Source organism: Phlebotomus argentipes, unplaced genomic scaffold, assembly GCF_947086385.1.
Source record: "Phlebotomus argentipes unplaced genomic scaffold, Phlebotomus argentipes genome assembly scaffold_18, whole genome shotgun sequence".
NCBI lineage: Eukaryota > Metazoa > Arthropoda > Insecta > Diptera > Psychodidae > Phlebotomus > Phlebotomus argentipes.
Window position 1 is genome coordinate 6227166 of NW_026776177.1, and position 14145 is coordinate 6241310.

Genomic DNA, 14145 nt, shown 5'->3' on the forward strand with positions numbered 1-14145 from the left:
TGAAAAATGCAAAGAATATTAATCTTGTCGAAACGCTTACAATGGAAATACAGAATACACAGCAATTAATAACAAAAGCTAGTTTTATTTGCTCTTTAAACTGCTGCTGGGCATTTAAATACTCTTAAAAATAAGAGAATCCCTCCAAATGTTTATTCTACCGGCGAATCCACTCAAATGCTACACGATTGACTAAAGCAATAAGTGTCCCTTTTCCTTCAGTTTCCCGTCCAGGATGCTCTTCCGTGTCTCCTGCTCTTCGCACTGCAATCTCTGGTGTCTCTCCTTGGCGTAGGCGAGTTCTTTGTTCAGGCTCACGATCTTCGCGGCCAAGACTTTCTGGTTTTCCAATCTTGTCTTCTGGCGCGACTTGAAGAGGAGAAAGAAACACGATTTTTGGCACTTCTTCCAGCTGAATATCAAGCGGAAAAACTCACCCCGAGAGGAGTCGGTCTGCCGTCCATGAATGTGTAGTCCGGGAGGTTTGTGAGGGGCCCGAATTGGTTGGGATTCATTTTGAAGAGTTTACATGTGATCGAACGATTCCGGGGCCTCAAGACGGACTTCTCGTGGACATCGAACTTCTTCTCCCTGATTTGAGCTGCAAGAGATGCAATAATGTAGACCAAATCAAAGCGCAGGAGCCTGAAGGACTCACTCGTGAAGGGAAGCCTCAGATTGGCACGAAAGAGAGGAATTTTATTCATTTTCTCGCCGAACAAAACACCGCACCTTCATGGACTCTTTGACAATTCTACACTGCAAAAAACCACAATTTCCCGATATATCGAGAGAGCGAGAAAGAGAGCTTCGAATTGTGACCGTTTATTACAATGTTACAGCGCATTGATTCTGGGAATATGTGAGAGAAAAGCCTCGGTTCGCGATGTCCATGTTCTCATTGCCGTCCTGCACCACGTACAGCACGAAGGGCTTGATGTCGCTGGTCGTGGGCGCCAATCCCAGGCCGCAGAAGCGATCTGTGCCGGTGCCCAGAAGCGCTCCGCCCTGACTCGGGTGCGGGATGATCACGTAATCCGTGGTGCAGGCCTGACTCTGCACGTCCACAGTGCCCAGAAGAGTTGGGTCGATCGCCCCCACGTCGCCCGTGACCGTGAAGGCGTACGCCTGGCCGCCGGGCAGCGCGTACGTGATACTGCACATGTTGGCGCCCATGCGGATGCAGATGCCGTACTGCAAATTCGTGAGCTGGCGCGTGCCCGTGACGCCGATGGCGTTGGGCAGGGGATTCGGCATGGGTGCCCAGTTGAAGCTCTGCAGCGGCGCGTCGGAAGACTCCTCCAGGAAGTACTGCAAACACCCGGACGGAGCGCGGAACTCAGAGTCGCAGGCGATCTGGGAGAGACGGAAGTTCCAGTGGCGCGCAAACGACTCAGATCCCGTCGTCAGCATGGCGATTGTGATCGCGGCGTTGCCGTTGAAGTCAATGTACACGTGCTGACCGGTGTTCTCGCCGCAGAGGCGCGGCACGCGCGACGATCCGCCGGTGACGGACATGTAGTCCGTGAGGCAGGAGCCGTCGCCGTTCGGCTGCGCGAGCGAGAAGTCCAGGAAGTCGACTCTCAGCTGGCAGATTGTGTCATCGCAGCGCGACACCTGGACTGAGCATCTGTCCGGAGACGAAGGAATGGGTTTTTCAGTGACAGGATTTTGGGCAAGTGTGTGGCAATTAACCTTTCACCTCCGCGATAAGACGTCGGGAAGCCGGGATTGTAGAAGTACGTGTTGTTGTAGCTTGTCGATCGTCCGCACGCCATTTGATCTGAGGGGAGATTCAAGACACGCTTCAGAGCGAGATCTTCGGACAGAGAATTGGCTGAAAAAGACACTCACAGACACAGCAAACTGCCTGCGAAGTCACAGTGCTGCAGGATCCAGTGGAGATTCCTCCGTTCTCCGAGCACTCGCCATTGACTTGACACGTGCCCAGAAGATTATTCCCGCCCGTGCAGACGCTGTTCTGGAAGCGCCCGATCGTGTAGAAGGGAAAGACTGCGAACAGGAGAGATGAATTGCGGTGAAATTGCGCTCCGGGGAAAGTTATTTGCGCGCACGCGGGGAATCTTATGTACAGTGGAAGTTGAGGGACTTTTGATCTACTCACATCTTCCTTGTCTCGCGGAAGCGACTTCATTGGAAGGTGGACTCTTACCCATCGCATAACCCAGCAAGAGGAGCCAAACCACTGACAGAATCTCTCCCAACATCTCGCAATGCACAAATTTTCACAGGTAAATCCCTTCAGATAAATCCAGGCGCGCACTTCAGCACAAGAACACAAACTTTCAACTGAAACAGTTTTGGTGTCTTTCGGCGTCTTTTATACAAGTTCTCGAGCATTTTACAGATATGTCAATACAACAGCGCGAACCGTGAGGCGATAATTTGATACATTTTTTACTCTCATTGGCAGCAAGAGATCATGAGCACTGCTCAGGCATTTTCTTCCTAGAATCTCTCTAGGTGAGACAAAGATGTGAAGATGAAGAAAACAGGCGGATAACGGCTTCTTTCCGAAGAAATCCATCGCGCACTAATTAGACGGTTTCTTGCAGCCTCAGCGCGCATCGCGTCTTGTTCCAAATTCCCAGTGGACCTCCTAATCATCTCTTCACACTTTTCATCTCTTTGTGTGACCTCATTTCCCTCCCCAAGTGCGCGCGCCTCTCAGTCCTCCATCTCATCCTCCAGCTTCCGGGTGTTCCTCACGTGCTCGGCGATCACCAGCCTCGGATTCTCCCTGAACGTGCGATCCTGCATCAGCTGCTCCAGCTGACCCATCCTCGCCACATTCTTGGCACTGGCGCTGCTGATCCGCTTCGCCTTCTGCGCCTTCTTGCTCAGCTTCTTGAACCTGTTCGACGGCTCTGTCTTCTTGTCGTACTCCGGAACGCCCGTCTTGATTTCCGCACTGCGGAACTTCACGAGGGACTCCAGCGACGGCAGGGCGTCCTTCAGAGACTTAAAGTCCAGACCCACCTTCACTTTGGGCTTCCTCTTCCGCTTCTTGGGCGCCTTCTTCGCCTCTCCCGGCGCCGCAGCATTCAGTCGTAACCTCAAATTCTTCCTTTTCTGCGAAAACTTCTCTCTCTTGGACTTCTTCTTGATTCCCACGGACTTCGTGAGAACGCCAGCCTTCTCTGGCCCTCCTGCAGAGCCTTTCTCAGCAGATCCACTAGATTTATCACTAACTTTCCTCACTTTTCCCATGATTGTCGATTGATAAACAAACTCACGTGCGTTTACAATTGATGAACTTGCCTAATTGCCTCGATCTCCGCAGCGAGGCGCTTCATCTGCAGGGAAAATATCGAATATCGATGCAAGTTTAAAAATTAAATCCACAACACGACGCAATTGAAGTGCTAAGAGGACGAAAAATAATGAAATTTTACCTTTTCACGGTGTTTTTCCTTCTTCTCTGCAGATGCTGATCGCTGATATCCCTCTTCTTTCGCCATTTGCTCCAGTTTTTGCAAGCTTGCAGTCAATTTGGCTAATTTCTGCTCAAACGAAGGGCCTTTTTTGATCCCTTTTATCGATTCTTCAACGTGAATTCCTGGAATATTCATACAACATTAGCAAATTCCCAGCAAAAATCATGAGTAAACTCACCAAAACAACAAAAATGATTCGCCACAGACTTTATGGAGCACTTTTCTCTGTCGAATTCCTCTCGATCTTCAATGATTCTGAGTTCTGGAATCATGGTAAGAGTTTTTATATTCTCCGCATGATTTTTCACATTGGCCAGAAACGAGGAATCTGTCCAGATAATCAATCGAGGATTTTGCTTCTTCACAATGTTATTTTGACTCTTCACGCCTCGAATTGCAGCACAAATCTCTAGGATTTCCTCAACATGAGCGCCAACGTGGATTTGATGAAGATCAGCAATTTCTGGCGCGATGGGAAGGAATTTGTGCAGTTCATGAGCGAGAAATGGTGTGAAATATTCCATGAGCTTCAATCCCTCGGCCAGACACGTTCTCAGAGTCAAGAGATGCCCTTTCGCCGGAGAGTTTTGTGCGTTGATGTGGAATTTCGTGGTCTCCAGATAAACATTGCAGAAGTTGCTGTAGAAGAACGTCTTAAGCGCCGCAGTTGCAAGATGGAAATTGTATTGATCGATTGAATCTCTCACGATTCTCTGAGTTGAGGCCAATTTCTCCAAAATCCATCTGTCCATCTCCATCAAATCTTCGTGTTTGATGACTAAATCCTCAGTCTTAGGTTTGATGTTCTCAAAAGCTTTGATAGTGAATTTCGTCGCTTGCCAGATCTTGTTGAAGAAGAGCTTGTTTGTGAGGCATTCGGCCATGTCGAAGTTAATAAAGTGATTCTTGATGTTGTAACTGCACAGAGTGAATCGCAGGGCGTCAATTCCACACTCGGGAATTCCATTCGGCAGATTTTTCGACAACTCTTCAATAGATCTCATCATTTCCGCCTCATTTATCACGCCTCTCTTGTGAGACTGTTTAGTTTGTCGGATCAAATCCTCAAGAGAAGCGCCATTCACCACTTGCTCGGGAAGGATAACATTTCCCAGGCTTTTGGACATTTTCCTTCCTTGCGAGTCGCAAATAATCCCATGAAGAAAGACTTCTCTGAAAGGCACTTTTTCTGTCAGCAAGAGACTCAACATTGTCATCCTGGCGATCCAGAAGAACAGGATGTCATGGCCAGTTTCTATCAAGTTCAGTGGGAAATACTTCTCCAAATCCGAGGATTTTTCTGGCCAGCCGAAGACTGAGAAAGGCAGAAGACCCGAGGAGAACCAAGTGTCCAGAACATCGGTGTCTCTCTCAATTCTGTCCAATTTCCCTCCTTGGAACACTTTCCTGGCCTTGTCAATAGCCTCTGCCAGGGAAGATGCAGAAATCCACTCGATTTCTTCTCCTGAAGAGCACTTGTAAGCAGGAATTCGATGTCCCCACCAAATTTGCCTCGAGATGCACCAATCGTGGCAGTTTTCCAGCCATCGGAACCACTCAGACTCGTACTCTGGCGGACTGATCTTCAGCATGCCGCTCTTCACCGCCTCCAGAGCCTCCTGGGCAACTGCCTGGCATCTGAGGAACCACTGAGGCTTCTTCAGGTACTCCACAACGTCTCCGGATCGCGAGCAACGCGGTAGGATCATCGAATGGGGTTTCGTTTGGCGAAGAAGCCCAGATTCGGCCAAGGAATTCATCATTTTATCCCGCGCCGTGAAGCGCGGAAGGGAAGAAAATGTTCCAAAGCCTTCGACGATCTTTCCTTTCTCATCTATCACGTCCACTTGAGGGAGATTGTGACGCTTGGCGAGGGAAAAGTCCTTCTTGTCGTGACTGGGAGTGATTTTCACAGCGCCTGTGCCGAAATTCTTGTCCACAGTCTCGTCAAATACCAGCGGAATTGGCGTGTTTCTGAAAGGATGCCAGAGTTTCGTCTCTTTGTCCCTGAATCTAGCATATCTCTCATCCTCGGGATGAACAGCGACCGCCACGTCTCCCAGAAGCGTCTCTGGACGCGTTGTCGACACGACAATCTCGTCCGCACTGCCTTCAACCTTGTAAGCCACGTCAGTGATCTCCCCAAAGATCACATTCTTCTCGTATCCAGGCACAGAAATTTCCGTGGGTCCGGTGATCTCCACGTTGTCAATCTCAACGTCAGAGATTGCTGATTCCAAGGAACAAGACCAGTTTATCAAACTAGTGTCACGGTAGATGATTCCCTTCTCGTGAAGCTCAATAAAAGCCCTCATCACAGCCTCATTTTGTCGCTGATCCATTGTGTAGTACTCACGATCCCAGGAGAATGACAATCCCTGGGACTTCAGATTGTCCCGGATGCTCTTCTCCCTGAGCGCTTTCCACTTCAGTATCTCCTCCTGGAACTGCTGCCTTCCCAAATCATACCTGGACAAGTTTCGCTCTCTCATCAGGTTCTTCTCCACAACAACTTGAGTAGCGATTCCCGCGTGATCCATTCCTGGAATCCAGAGCGTCTGCAGGTCTTTCTCCTTCTGCCTCCGGACAATGACGTCCTGAATTGTGGCAGTGAGTGTGTGGCCCAGATGAAGATCTCCAGTTACATTTGGTGGTGGAAAGATCATGCTAAACACTCCTTTTAGTCCATTTTTAGTGGAGTTTTCCTTGGGCAGCGACTGCCCTTCAATGGCTTTGGGTTGGTATGCATTTCCTGCAAAATAACACACAAATAAGCAGTAATTCACTATAATCTTGTAAGAAAATGATTGTATGATACCTAAAGATGAGGATGCGTGTCTTTTTGCGCTTATTCTGTATAGAAATGCAGGAAATTTGGGAGCATTTCTGGAGCAAAACATTGTGCTGTTTTGATGAAACGAACTGTCAAAAACACATGGCGAGACCGCGATATATCGACATATCCATCGCGATTCTGAGGAAAATTCCAGCTGGGTTTTTAAAGAGACGTCAAAGTTTGTTTACATCGAGTACAGAAAGGACGAAAAGCAGCTGGAAAATGCCCAAAGACAAGGTGGAGCAGAGGATTAATCTCAAGTTCCTGGCCAAATTGAAGCACACGGGAAAGGAAAGTTATGACATGCTGAAGGAAGTGTACGGAGACGATTGCATGTCGCGTTCGCAAGCTTTTGAGTGGCACAAGAGATTTCGCGATGGTCAGGAGGAAGTGACGGATATCGAGCGTCCTGGCAGGCCAACGACGGTGACGGACGAGGAGAATGTGGAGAAAGTGAAGCAGATAATTCAGGAGAATCCCAATTTGAGCATCCGGGCGATAGCAAAAATCCTGGGAATCACGAATGGTTCTGTGCAGAGAATCGTGAGGGAAAAGATTTAGGTGAGTCAATGAGTGATCACAACGTGACCAGCCCAGTCAGGATCTAAAGATCCAGTAAAGCCGAAAAGACTACATTTCCTGGACTTCTGAAGAAAGTGATGGAAGCTCGGAACTTCATGGAAGAATATATAAAAGACAAGAACTCTCAAAAGACAGTGAAAAGGGATGAAGATTGTCTGGCTTTAAGTTTCCCACTTTCAGTTCCTCTTGAATATAATTTATTGTTATTTTATCTGTAAGGACTTAATGAAACAAAGATCTCCTATAAAATTTATATGTATTAATGTATTCAATATTAAAATAAAATTGTGAGGAGTGAAAAGAATGATAAAATGTTGCCTTTGCATTTTTTTAATCTCTGGCATGAACAAGAAATTCCGTACCTCATTTTTTAAACGCTGATAACTTCGGAGATTTATCGAAAAAATGCTAAGCATTTATTTATCTGCATCACACGGAAGTTTGACTTCCTCAAGAGGGTATAAAAAGTGAAAAATCTGGGCAAATCCTATCAGTTTTGGTTTAACTTTCGGTGAAATGGCATCCAGTGGAAAATATCTCGTGCTGTTGCTGGCAATAATTCCAATATTTGCCCAAGAATTCGTGGTTGAGAGGAAGAAGATTTTGGGATATGAATATCCCTTCGAAATCATCGCCGATCTGGACAAGAAGGCGCTAACTTCTGGCCAGAAGAACACCTACGTTTCCAACATTCAACTGGGCTCGGTTTACGTCCTGAACAACACAATCACGGATATCACTCTCTCTTCTGAGTCTCACGACGTGGTGACGAAGTATTCCTTCAACGGGCGCGGAGCTGAATTGTCAGAATTGCTGATCTTCCATGAGAAATTGTACACATTTGACGACAAATCCGGCATCATTTTCGATGTGGAGAAGGACAAACTGATTCCCTGGGTGATTCTGTCTGACGGCGCCGGCAATGAGACGAATGGCTTCAAGTGCGAATGGGCGACAGTCAAAGATGATCACGTTATCGTGGGTTCTCACGGCGTGGAAAGCATGACGCCCGAGGGCAAAGTGAAGAGTCGCAATGCATTCTACGTGAAGAAGATCACCGAAGACGGTGGAGTGATTCACGAGAACTGGTTTGAGGTGTACGACAAACTTCGCAGAGCTGTGGGAATGCCTTTCCCAGGCTTTGTGGTGCACGAGGCTGCGCTCTGGTCGGCCATCAATGAGAAGTGGATCTTCCTGCCGCGCAAATGCTCGAAAGAACCCATGAACTCGGACACCTTTGACTACATCGGATGCAATCTCATTATCCTGGCCAATGAGGACTTCTCGAAGATCGAGAGTCATGAGCTTTCAGATCCACCACTCGTGAATCACCGCGGATTCTCATCCTTCCAGTTTCTTCCCAACACAGATGAGAAGATCATCATTGCTCTCACGACCATTGAAACGGTTCAGGAAGTGGCGACGTATATAATTGCCCTGGACATCGAAGGCAAAGTGCTCTTTCCAGAGACGAAGATCTTGAGTGAGAAGTTCGAAGGGCTTTCCTTCCTTCAGCATCTGCTGGGAAATGATTAAATATCCGGCTATAAATCCTTCCTTTTCCAAATAAAGACCGGAAATTTTCCAGATAACTCTCATAAATCAGACTCTGAATTGCGTTTCCACCGGCTCGCGAATCGCGCGATGCTATATCGTAGACTCTATTTCTAGAATTTCAGACGTGCTTTTTTCTAAGGCACGTTTGTAGATTGTGGTCTTTGCCTCATATTTCATGCGAGATTTACTCCCCGAATCGATATTTAAACCCCTTATCTTGATAAGACTTTCCGATGCTGGCGCTATAAAGGGGTTCCCGGCACTTTGGTCCCATTTATTCGTTCGTCTCGCTCGGAGTTGTGCAGTGTAGTGAAATGAGGTTCATCAGTTCTTTGGGAGTGCTTTCACTCCTCTTCGTGGGCTCTCTGGCCAGGTGAGTTGATGATCTTTGCCCACTCTGACGACCGAGAGTGACTGAGACTGTTTTCCAGCAGTGAGAGTGGAAATGGGTTGAATATTCCGGAAAAGTTTAGTTCAGTGGATTTCACACACTTCTGGCCTGTCGATGAGGTCAATGCGTATATTGAAGAGATCGCTGAAGCCAATCCTGACCAGGTTCGAGTCATCACAACTCGCTGGACTCGCGAATTAAGGCCGATTTATGCTGTCAGGATCTCTTCTGACATGTTTGCCAATCGTCCTGTTGTGTTCATCGAAGCTGGACAAAGGCCAAGGTGAGAAGAAGCTCTAATCCAGACTCAGGAGTGATTAATTAGGATACTTTCAGGGATTGGTCTGCTCATATGGTCGCTATTCGTGTCATGCACGAGTTCTTCTCGCACTATTACGATTATTTGGATGTCCTCGAGGAGATCGACATTATGATCATGCCAGTTTCCAATCCAGATGGTTATGAGTTCTCCAGAACTCAGGTAATTCACTCACCAAATCGCATGTCTTCAGCATGATTTACTGTGATTTTTCTCAGGATCGCGGTTGGACGAAAAATCGCCAATTGAATGTCGGTTCAGATTGCGTTGGAGTCAGCGTTTATCACAACTTCGTGCCCGGATTCTACGTAACTCCTGATGTAAGTATCCTCAATCAGTGTTTAGCCTCATTTAAGAACTAACCAATCTGCAAATTGTAGCCTTGCGAAGGTCACTTCTCTGGACCAAGCGCTCTGTCTGAGCAAGAGTCTCGCGCTGTGAATCACATTCTGGAACAGTTCAATGTGATCGCCTACTTCAGTCTTCAGGCCGGAGGAGCCAGAGCCAATTCCGGCTCCAACATCCTCTATCCGTTCGGCTACAGGTACACCGTGCCTGAGAATGAGCACGATCTCTTCGTCTTCGGCGACGCTCTGTCCAGTGCTTTCCGCGATGGCGGCGGCCGGCGCTATTCCGTGGGCCCGGCGCACAATCTCTGGTACGATCCTCACGGCAACAGCTTGGATCACGCGAGCGAGGAGAGGAACATCGCCTTCCCCTTCACCATTGAGATGCCCTTGTTCGGGGAGTTCGGCTATGACATCGTGGAGACTGAGATTGAGCCTCTGGTGGAGTCAACTCTGCCCGGATTCATCTTCATCGTGAACTTCTTCGCCGGCCGCGCTGGGCCATGAAATCCCTCTCTTCTCACGACTTAAAGGTCAATAAATGGCATTTAAATTTAATCAAACAACAGTGTGTGTTGTTTCCATCGCCAAAGTGTATTAACTGATAACAGGACAATTTGTCAATAAATAATGTTCACCTGTTATCGGTAAGCAGTAGACGGGAAAAATTGATTGTTCCACCAATTCTTGCTGTATTTGATGAATATCAAGTTTACATAATGGTTATATTCTTGGCACAAATACCCTGTTATGTGAGAGCTATCTTAGTTCGATAGCGGATAGTAGCGCTCAATGACGAACTCGGCGATAGCGCGCAGCCCCGCGAAGGTTTCTGTGACGACACCCTCGATGGCAGTGGCTGGAGGGTCGAAGCCCTGTGTGCCGCCCCGAGGCAGCTCGAGGGTGTAGGACAGAGGAACGCCCGGTCCTGAGTAGACCCAGTCCTTGCTGGTGCCCGAGGAGATGCCCAGGATTCCTGCTCCGTTCCCAACTCTGTAAGGCGTTTCGTTGACACCGAACAAGGCCTCGGCGAAGACGTCTCCTGCCTCATGCTGAAAACGGTAGTTCTCCGGGAAGATATTTGAGTGGGAACTGAAAGGATACATGAAGAGCGATCCATAGGAATGCGTGCTGACATAGAGCTTCATGCGATCCACATTTTGCAGCACAACATCCCGCACAATGCGACTCTCAGCAACGGAAAACGGAGCTGTGCCAGCATAAGTCAGTGTGCAAACCTTAAAAAGTCAGAAATAAATCAATCAATTGAGCGTTTTCCTGTGTTTAACACTTCTTACTCCTGCTCCTTGACCATTGGCCCAGTAGTGATCGTAGTTTCTGTTCGCATCAACTCCCAAACATTCTGTTCCCTCATTGACCGTGCGGGTCTTTCGCCAGAATCTGTCGCCATCGTCCGCAGATGTGAACACGTAACCATCGGGATTCACCAGAGGCTGAATTATCCACACCACATTTTCCAACACAGCGAGATGATCGGCTGTGTGCTCAGCGAGTTCGTGAATGAGGTAAACTGCAACCATTGGCGCGATCCATTCGCGGGCATGAATTGTGGCATCGACATAGATGATTGGTCTTTGAGAGTCATCTCCAGGAGCTGTGATCCTCAGTCCCAGGATTTCACGATTCTCAAAGCTCTGTCCAAGAGTTAGCAGAGTCACGTAAGTCGGATTAGATTGTGCCATTTGACGAACATAAGCGTTGATCTCGTCATAGCTCCAGAAGTGCTGAAAATCATCCGTGTGACGAGGTGAAATGCGCTTCTTTACCAAGTATTCCATCTGCTCCAAGCGTTCCCGATCGATCGTCCTGGAAAACATAATCATTTTATATACTTTCAATCAATTGGGTGAATAATATGGTTCTTACTCTTGAACATTTTCAATGATCGTGGTGAATGGCAAATTGTTCTCAGTGAGAAACTCCTCAAACTCCGCTTGACCTGTTGGACTGATCATTATCCTGGGTTGATTGCTGGTGTCCCAGAAGTCAACATTCTCCTTCTCAGTCCATGGAATGAGAACTTTCAGGTCATCTTCCTTAACTGGATTCACTTGATAAACCTTGTAGCTGATCGGCGAGAAGTATAATAGAGATAAATCGTGTTTTCCAAAACTAATAATGTGTCAAGACATACTTCTCATAAGACTTGGCGCAAAGGCACAAGGGAAATGCCACAAAAAGAAGGAAAATGGCGAAGGATGGTTTCATCTTGACGGATTAAAGTGAACTGAAGTCCAGTGGATTTTGAAAAGAGTTAAGATCAGATAAATTTAGATTATCGCATAAAACCTTATATATTGAGAGTTATAATTCATCATTGATAATAAAAAGATAGATTACATTTATCTATCAACGTGAAGTGTTCTCTATTTCATATTATTCCAACTTATGTATTGCCATTTGTTTTCAAATGCTGTTTACAAATGACTTGGAAAATCTTGAATGAGTGCATAAATAAGTCAAAGAACTGATATAAATTCAAAGCAATCGATGTGGGAAAAATTTCAAATAAGCCAAATAAACATTATCATATTTCATCAGAAAACGATTTATCAATCTTCGCTTGTTATCACGACTCTATTGATTGGAACATGCGTGTTTGATTGAGCACCGTTAAAATTCTGCGGTTCGCAATGAAAAATAATGTGATTTAGCAAGCTTGTCCATCACTTTCGAATGCATCGTGTGGCAAATCAGACATTTGCAAAGTGGCAAATGATAAAGCACTTATCACTTGATAAAGGACCACCGCAGTATATAAATAGGGGAATTTTTCTGCCGAATTCAGAAGTTTTTTGGTGGTGTTGAAGCCATGCGTTTCGCAATTGTGATCTTCGCGGCGGTTTTCGCCCTCACGGCGGCTGAATACCAATCATACGATGGGTAAAGAGTGCTTTCTTTAGAAGCCAGGATTCGCATTTCAAGGAGTTTTTTCCAATAGGTATCAAGTGGTGACCATTAAAGTGGATTTGCCCGCGACAGTGGATCTTCTGTTCCAATGGCAAGAGCAGGGAATCGACTTCTGGGACAGCCTGAACTCAATCGGTCGCCCGACGAGAGTCATGATTCCTCCGCATCTCCTCGAAGAGTTTCCCGCCTTCCTCAGGGAAAACGAGATTTCCTACGAACTCTCGATTCCTAATGTCGAAACGTAAGTTCGCTTCTTTATCATGTTGAAGTGCTTAAAGTTAGTTCGATTGTCTTTCGGTTTGTGGACAGTGTCATCGCGGAGGAGCGAAGAGTTAACATGGAGAGAAGAGCGATTGCCATGATGAAGAAGGCGAATTCGCCACGAGCAACTGCAGATTTCTCTTACTATTGGCAAACGGAGGAAATCAATGAATATCTGCGTGAACTTGCTGACGAATTTCCCCACTTGGTGACTCTTGAAGTCGCCGGACATGGTTATGAAGGTCGTGTAATCTACGTCCTTAAAATATCAAACACGAACTTCGATGGCACTAAGCCTAAGATCTTCATCGACTCCACAATCCACGCTCGCGAATGGATCGCTCCGATGGCAACTCTTTACCTCATTCACGAGATGGTGCAACATTCAGCCAATTATCCTGAACTCTACGATTGCGATTGGATCATCATTCCCGTGGCGAATCCTGACGGATATCAATTCAGCCATGACAGCGTAAGAAATTAACTCATAAAACATCGCAGGTGCAATATTTTCAAGGTAATAATCTTTTTGATTAGACTCGCATGTGGAGAAAGAATCGCGCAATCAACCAAGGAAGTATTTGCCGAGGAGTCGATGGCAACAGGAATTACAGATATCGCTGGGGCACAACTGGAATCAGTACCAATGTAAGTTCTGAGGAAATTTCTGTGTTCTAGAATTACCAACTGTTATTAAAACACACGCTATTTTCTCTCCAGCCTTGCTCTGATGTCTTTTTGGGTCCTGCGCCGCTGTCTGAGCCTGAAACCCAGATTGTGTCAAATGAACTGGCCAAGGAAGCTGGTAACATTCGCTTGTACTTGAGCGTCCACTCCTTCGGAGACATGCTGCTCTTCCCTTGGGGATATGAACGCATTTATCACGCCAATCGTGATCAGCTTTTCGAACTGGGAGATTATGTGTCTGATGCAATCTTTAACGCCCACGGACGTCGTTACATCGTCGGAAACTCTGCTACTGTCCTGTCTCCAGCCTCAGGAGGAAGCGATGATTATGCCGCCGCTGAACACCACATCGATCTTGCCTACACAATTGAACTTACAGGCGGCCAAAACAATGGATTCGATTTGCCACCAGAACAAATTATCCCTGTTTCTGGAGAAATGTTCACAGGTTTCCGTGCTTATGCTCGATACATTGCAGAGCATTACTAAAGAAATAAAATGGACTTTTTTTCTTAAACAATGCGAATTTTAATTCACTGCGGAAGTCTTGCTGCTGAATAAAAACTTGTTGAAAACAATGGCCGTTGACAAACTTCTGAGATTTTATTCAATGCAGTAAAATTTGCTTCTGAATTGGACTCTTCAGCTTGGCGCAGGTTCAAGGGAAATTCCGAGTAAGAAAATGATAAAACAATTGACATAAGATGGTTTTATCTTGAAGCATTACTCTGAACAAGTTCAGTAGATTAACTGGATTTCGAAAGGAGTCGAGAGAG

General features: G+C 46.5%; 9 protein-coding genes across 9 annotated transcripts; 4 read left to right on the forward strand and 5 right to left on the reverse strand.

Annotated features, from left to right (window-relative positions):
* Positions 1–65: 65 nt before the first annotated feature.
* LOC132260511 (large ribosomal subunit protein mL52) lies at positions 66–791 on the reverse strand. The gene is made up of 3 exons (XM_059758679.1): positions 659–791; positions 438–601; positions 66–369 (listed from the first exon to the last, which is right to left on the reverse strand). Exons 1-3 carry the CDS (start codon positions 705–707, stop codon positions 193–195), a joined length of 390 nt encoding a protein of 129 aa, XP_059614662.1. The 5' UTR covers positions 708–791; the 3' UTR covers positions 66–192.
* Positions 792–822: 31 nt separating this feature from the next.
* On the reverse strand, positions 823–2684 carry LOC132260513 (uncharacterized). The gene is made up of 4 exons (XM_059758681.1): positions 2126–2684; positions 1855–2013; positions 1696–1783; positions 823–1630 (listed from the first exon to the last, which is right to left on the reverse strand). The coding sequence occupies exons 1-4, from the start codon at positions 2226–2228 to the stop codon at positions 829–831; spliced, it is 1152 nt and encodes a 383-aa protein (XP_059614664.1). The 5' UTR covers positions 2229–2684; the 3' UTR covers positions 823–828.
* Positions 2685–2688: 4 nt separating this feature from the next.
* Positions 2689–3231, reverse strand: LOC132259063 (uncharacterized). Its single transcript, XM_059756608.1, has one exon. The coding sequence runs from the start codon at positions 3229–3231 to the stop codon at positions 2689–2691; it is 543 nt and encodes a 180-aa protein (XP_059612591.1).
* LOC132260512 (valine--tRNA ligase) lies at positions 3229–6380 on the reverse strand. Its single transcript, XM_059758680.1, has 4 exons — positions 6277–6380; positions 3637–6210; positions 3417–3580; positions 3229–3317 (listed from the first exon to the last, which is right to left on the reverse strand). Exons 1-4 carry the CDS (start codon positions 6356–6358, stop codon positions 3264–3266), a joined length of 2874 nt encoding a protein of 957 aa, XP_059614663.1. The 5' UTR covers positions 6359–6380; the 3' UTR covers positions 3229–3263.
* Positions 6381–6516: 136 nt separating this feature from the next.
* On the forward strand, positions 6517–6855 carry LOC132259064 (protein GVQW3-like). The gene has a single exon (XM_059756609.1). It carries the CDS (start codon positions 6517–6519, stop codon positions 6853–6855), a length of 339 nt encoding a protein of 112 aa, XP_059612592.1.
* A 537-nt stretch (positions 6856–7392) lies between these two features.
* Positions 7393–8412, forward strand: LOC132259065 (apyrase-like). Its single transcript, XM_059756610.1, has one exon. It carries the CDS (start codon positions 7393–7395, stop codon positions 8410–8412), a length of 1020 nt encoding a protein of 339 aa, XP_059612593.1.
* A 335-nt stretch (positions 8413–8747) lies between these two features.
* On the forward strand, positions 8748–9997 carry LOC132259066 (carboxypeptidase B-like). Its single transcript, XM_059756611.1, has 5 exons — positions 8748–8806; positions 8865–9107; positions 9161–9305; positions 9362–9463; positions 9524–9997. Exons 1-5 carry the CDS (start codon positions 8748–8750, stop codon positions 9995–9997), a joined length of 1023 nt encoding a protein of 340 aa, XP_059612594.1.
* Positions 9998–10254: 257 nt separating this feature from the next.
* Positions 10255–11719, reverse strand: LOC132259067 (carboxypeptidase B1-like). The gene is made up of 4 exons (XM_059756612.1): positions 11646–11719; positions 11378–11578; positions 10789–11317; positions 10255–10728 (listed from the first exon to the last, which is right to left on the reverse strand). The coding sequence occupies exons 1-4, from the start codon at positions 11717–11719 to the stop codon at positions 10255–10257; spliced, it is 1278 nt and encodes a 425-aa protein (XP_059612595.1).
* Positions 11720–12323: 604 nt separating this feature from the next.
* LOC132260008 (carboxypeptidase B-like) lies at positions 12324–13858 on the forward strand. Its single transcript, XM_059757903.1, has 5 exons — positions 12324–12394; positions 12453–12662; positions 12731–13154; positions 13220–13330; positions 13403–13858. The coding sequence occupies exons 1-5, from the start codon at positions 12324–12326 to the stop codon at positions 13856–13858; spliced, it is 1272 nt and encodes a 423-aa protein (XP_059613886.1).
* Positions 13859–14145: the final 287 nt, after the last annotated feature.

Bases quoted from the DNA above. Each gene is read 5' to 3' on its own strand.
- LOC132260511 (XM_059758679.1), bottom strand. From the start codon at position 707: ATGAATAAAATTCCTCTCTTTCGTGCCAATCTGAGGCTTCCCTTCACG. The intron at 602-658 runs GTGAGTCCTTCA...CATCTCTTGCAG, and splicing joins TCTGAGGCTTCCCTTCACGA to CTCAAATCAGGGAGAAGAAG. The intron at 370-437 runs GTGAGTTTTTCC...CTCCTCTTCAAG, and splicing joins GCAGACCGACTCCTCTCGGG to TCGCGCCAGAAGACAAGATT.
- LOC132260513 (XM_059758681.1), bottom strand. From the start codon at position 2,228: ATGTTGGGAGAGATTCTGTCAGTGGTTTGGCTCCTCTTGCTGGGTTAT. The intron at 1,784-1,854 runs GTGAGTGTCTTT...ATCTCCCCTCAG, and splicing joins GCAGGCAGTTTGCTGTGTCT to ATCAAATGGCGTGCGGACGA. The intron at 1,631-1,695 runs GTTAATTGCCAC...GTCTCCGGACAG, and splicing joins TCTTATCGCGGAGGTGAAAG to ATGCTCAGTCCAGGTGTCGC.
- LOC132259063 (XM_059756608.1), bottom strand. From the start codon at position 3,231: ATGGGAAAAGTGAGGAAAGTTAGTGATAAATCTAGTGGATCTGCTGAG.
- LOC132260512 (XM_059758680.1), bottom strand. From the start codon at position 6,358: ATGTTTTGCTCCAGAAATGCTCCCAAATTTCCTGCATTTCTATACAGA. The intron at 3,581-3,636 runs GTGAGTTTACTC...TGAATATTCCAG, and splicing joins GAATCATTTTTGTTGTTTTG to GAATTCACGTTGAAGAATCG. The intron at 3,318-3,416 runs GTAAAATTTCAT...TTTTCCCTGCAG, and splicing joins AGGAAAAACACCGTGAAAAG to ATGAAGCGCCTCGCTGCGGA.
- LOC132259064 (XM_059756609.1), top strand. From the start codon at position 6,517: ATGCCCAAAGACAAGGTGGAGCAGAGGATTAATCTCAAGTTCCTGGCC.
- LOC132259065 (XM_059756610.1), top strand. From the start codon at position 7,393: ATGGCATCCAGTGGAAAATATCTCGTGCTGTTGCTGGCAATAATTCCA.
- LOC132259066 (XM_059756611.1), top strand. From the start codon at position 8,748: ATGAGGTTCATCAGTTCTTTGGGAGTGCTTTCACTCCTCTTCGTGGGC. The intron at 8,807-8,864 runs GTGAGTTGATGA...ACTGTTTTCCAG, and splicing joins TTCGTGGGCTCTCTGGCCAG to CAGTGAGAGTGGAAATGGGT. The intron at 9,108-9,160 runs GTGAGAAGAAGC...GGATACTTTCAG, and splicing joins GAAGCTGGACAAAGGCCAAG to GGATTGGTCTGCTCATATGG.
- LOC132259067 (XM_059756612.1), bottom strand. From the start codon at position 11,719: ATGAAACCATCCTTCGCCATTTTCCTTCTTTTTGTGGCATTTCCCTTG. The intron at 11,579-11,645 runs GTATGTCTTGAC...CTCGCCGATCAG, and splicing joins TGCGCCAAGTCTTATGAGAA to CTACAAGGTTTATCAAGTGA. The intron at 10,729-10,788 runs GTAAGAAGTGTT...TGACTTTTTAAG, and splicing joins CCAATGGTCAAGGAGCAGGA to GTTTGCACACTGACTTATGC.
- LOC132260008 (XM_059757903.1), top strand. From the start codon at position 12,324: ATGCGTTTCGCAATTGTGATCTTCGCGGCGGTTTTCGCCCTCACGGCG. The intron at 12,663-12,730 runs GTAAGTTCGCTT...GTTTGTGGACAG, and splicing joins TCGATTCCTAATGTCGAAAC to TGTCATCGCGGAGGAGCGAA. The intron at 13,331-13,402 runs GTAAGTTCTGAG...TTTTCTCTCCAG, and splicing joins CAACTGGAATCAGTACCAAT to CCTTGCTCTGATGTCTTTTT.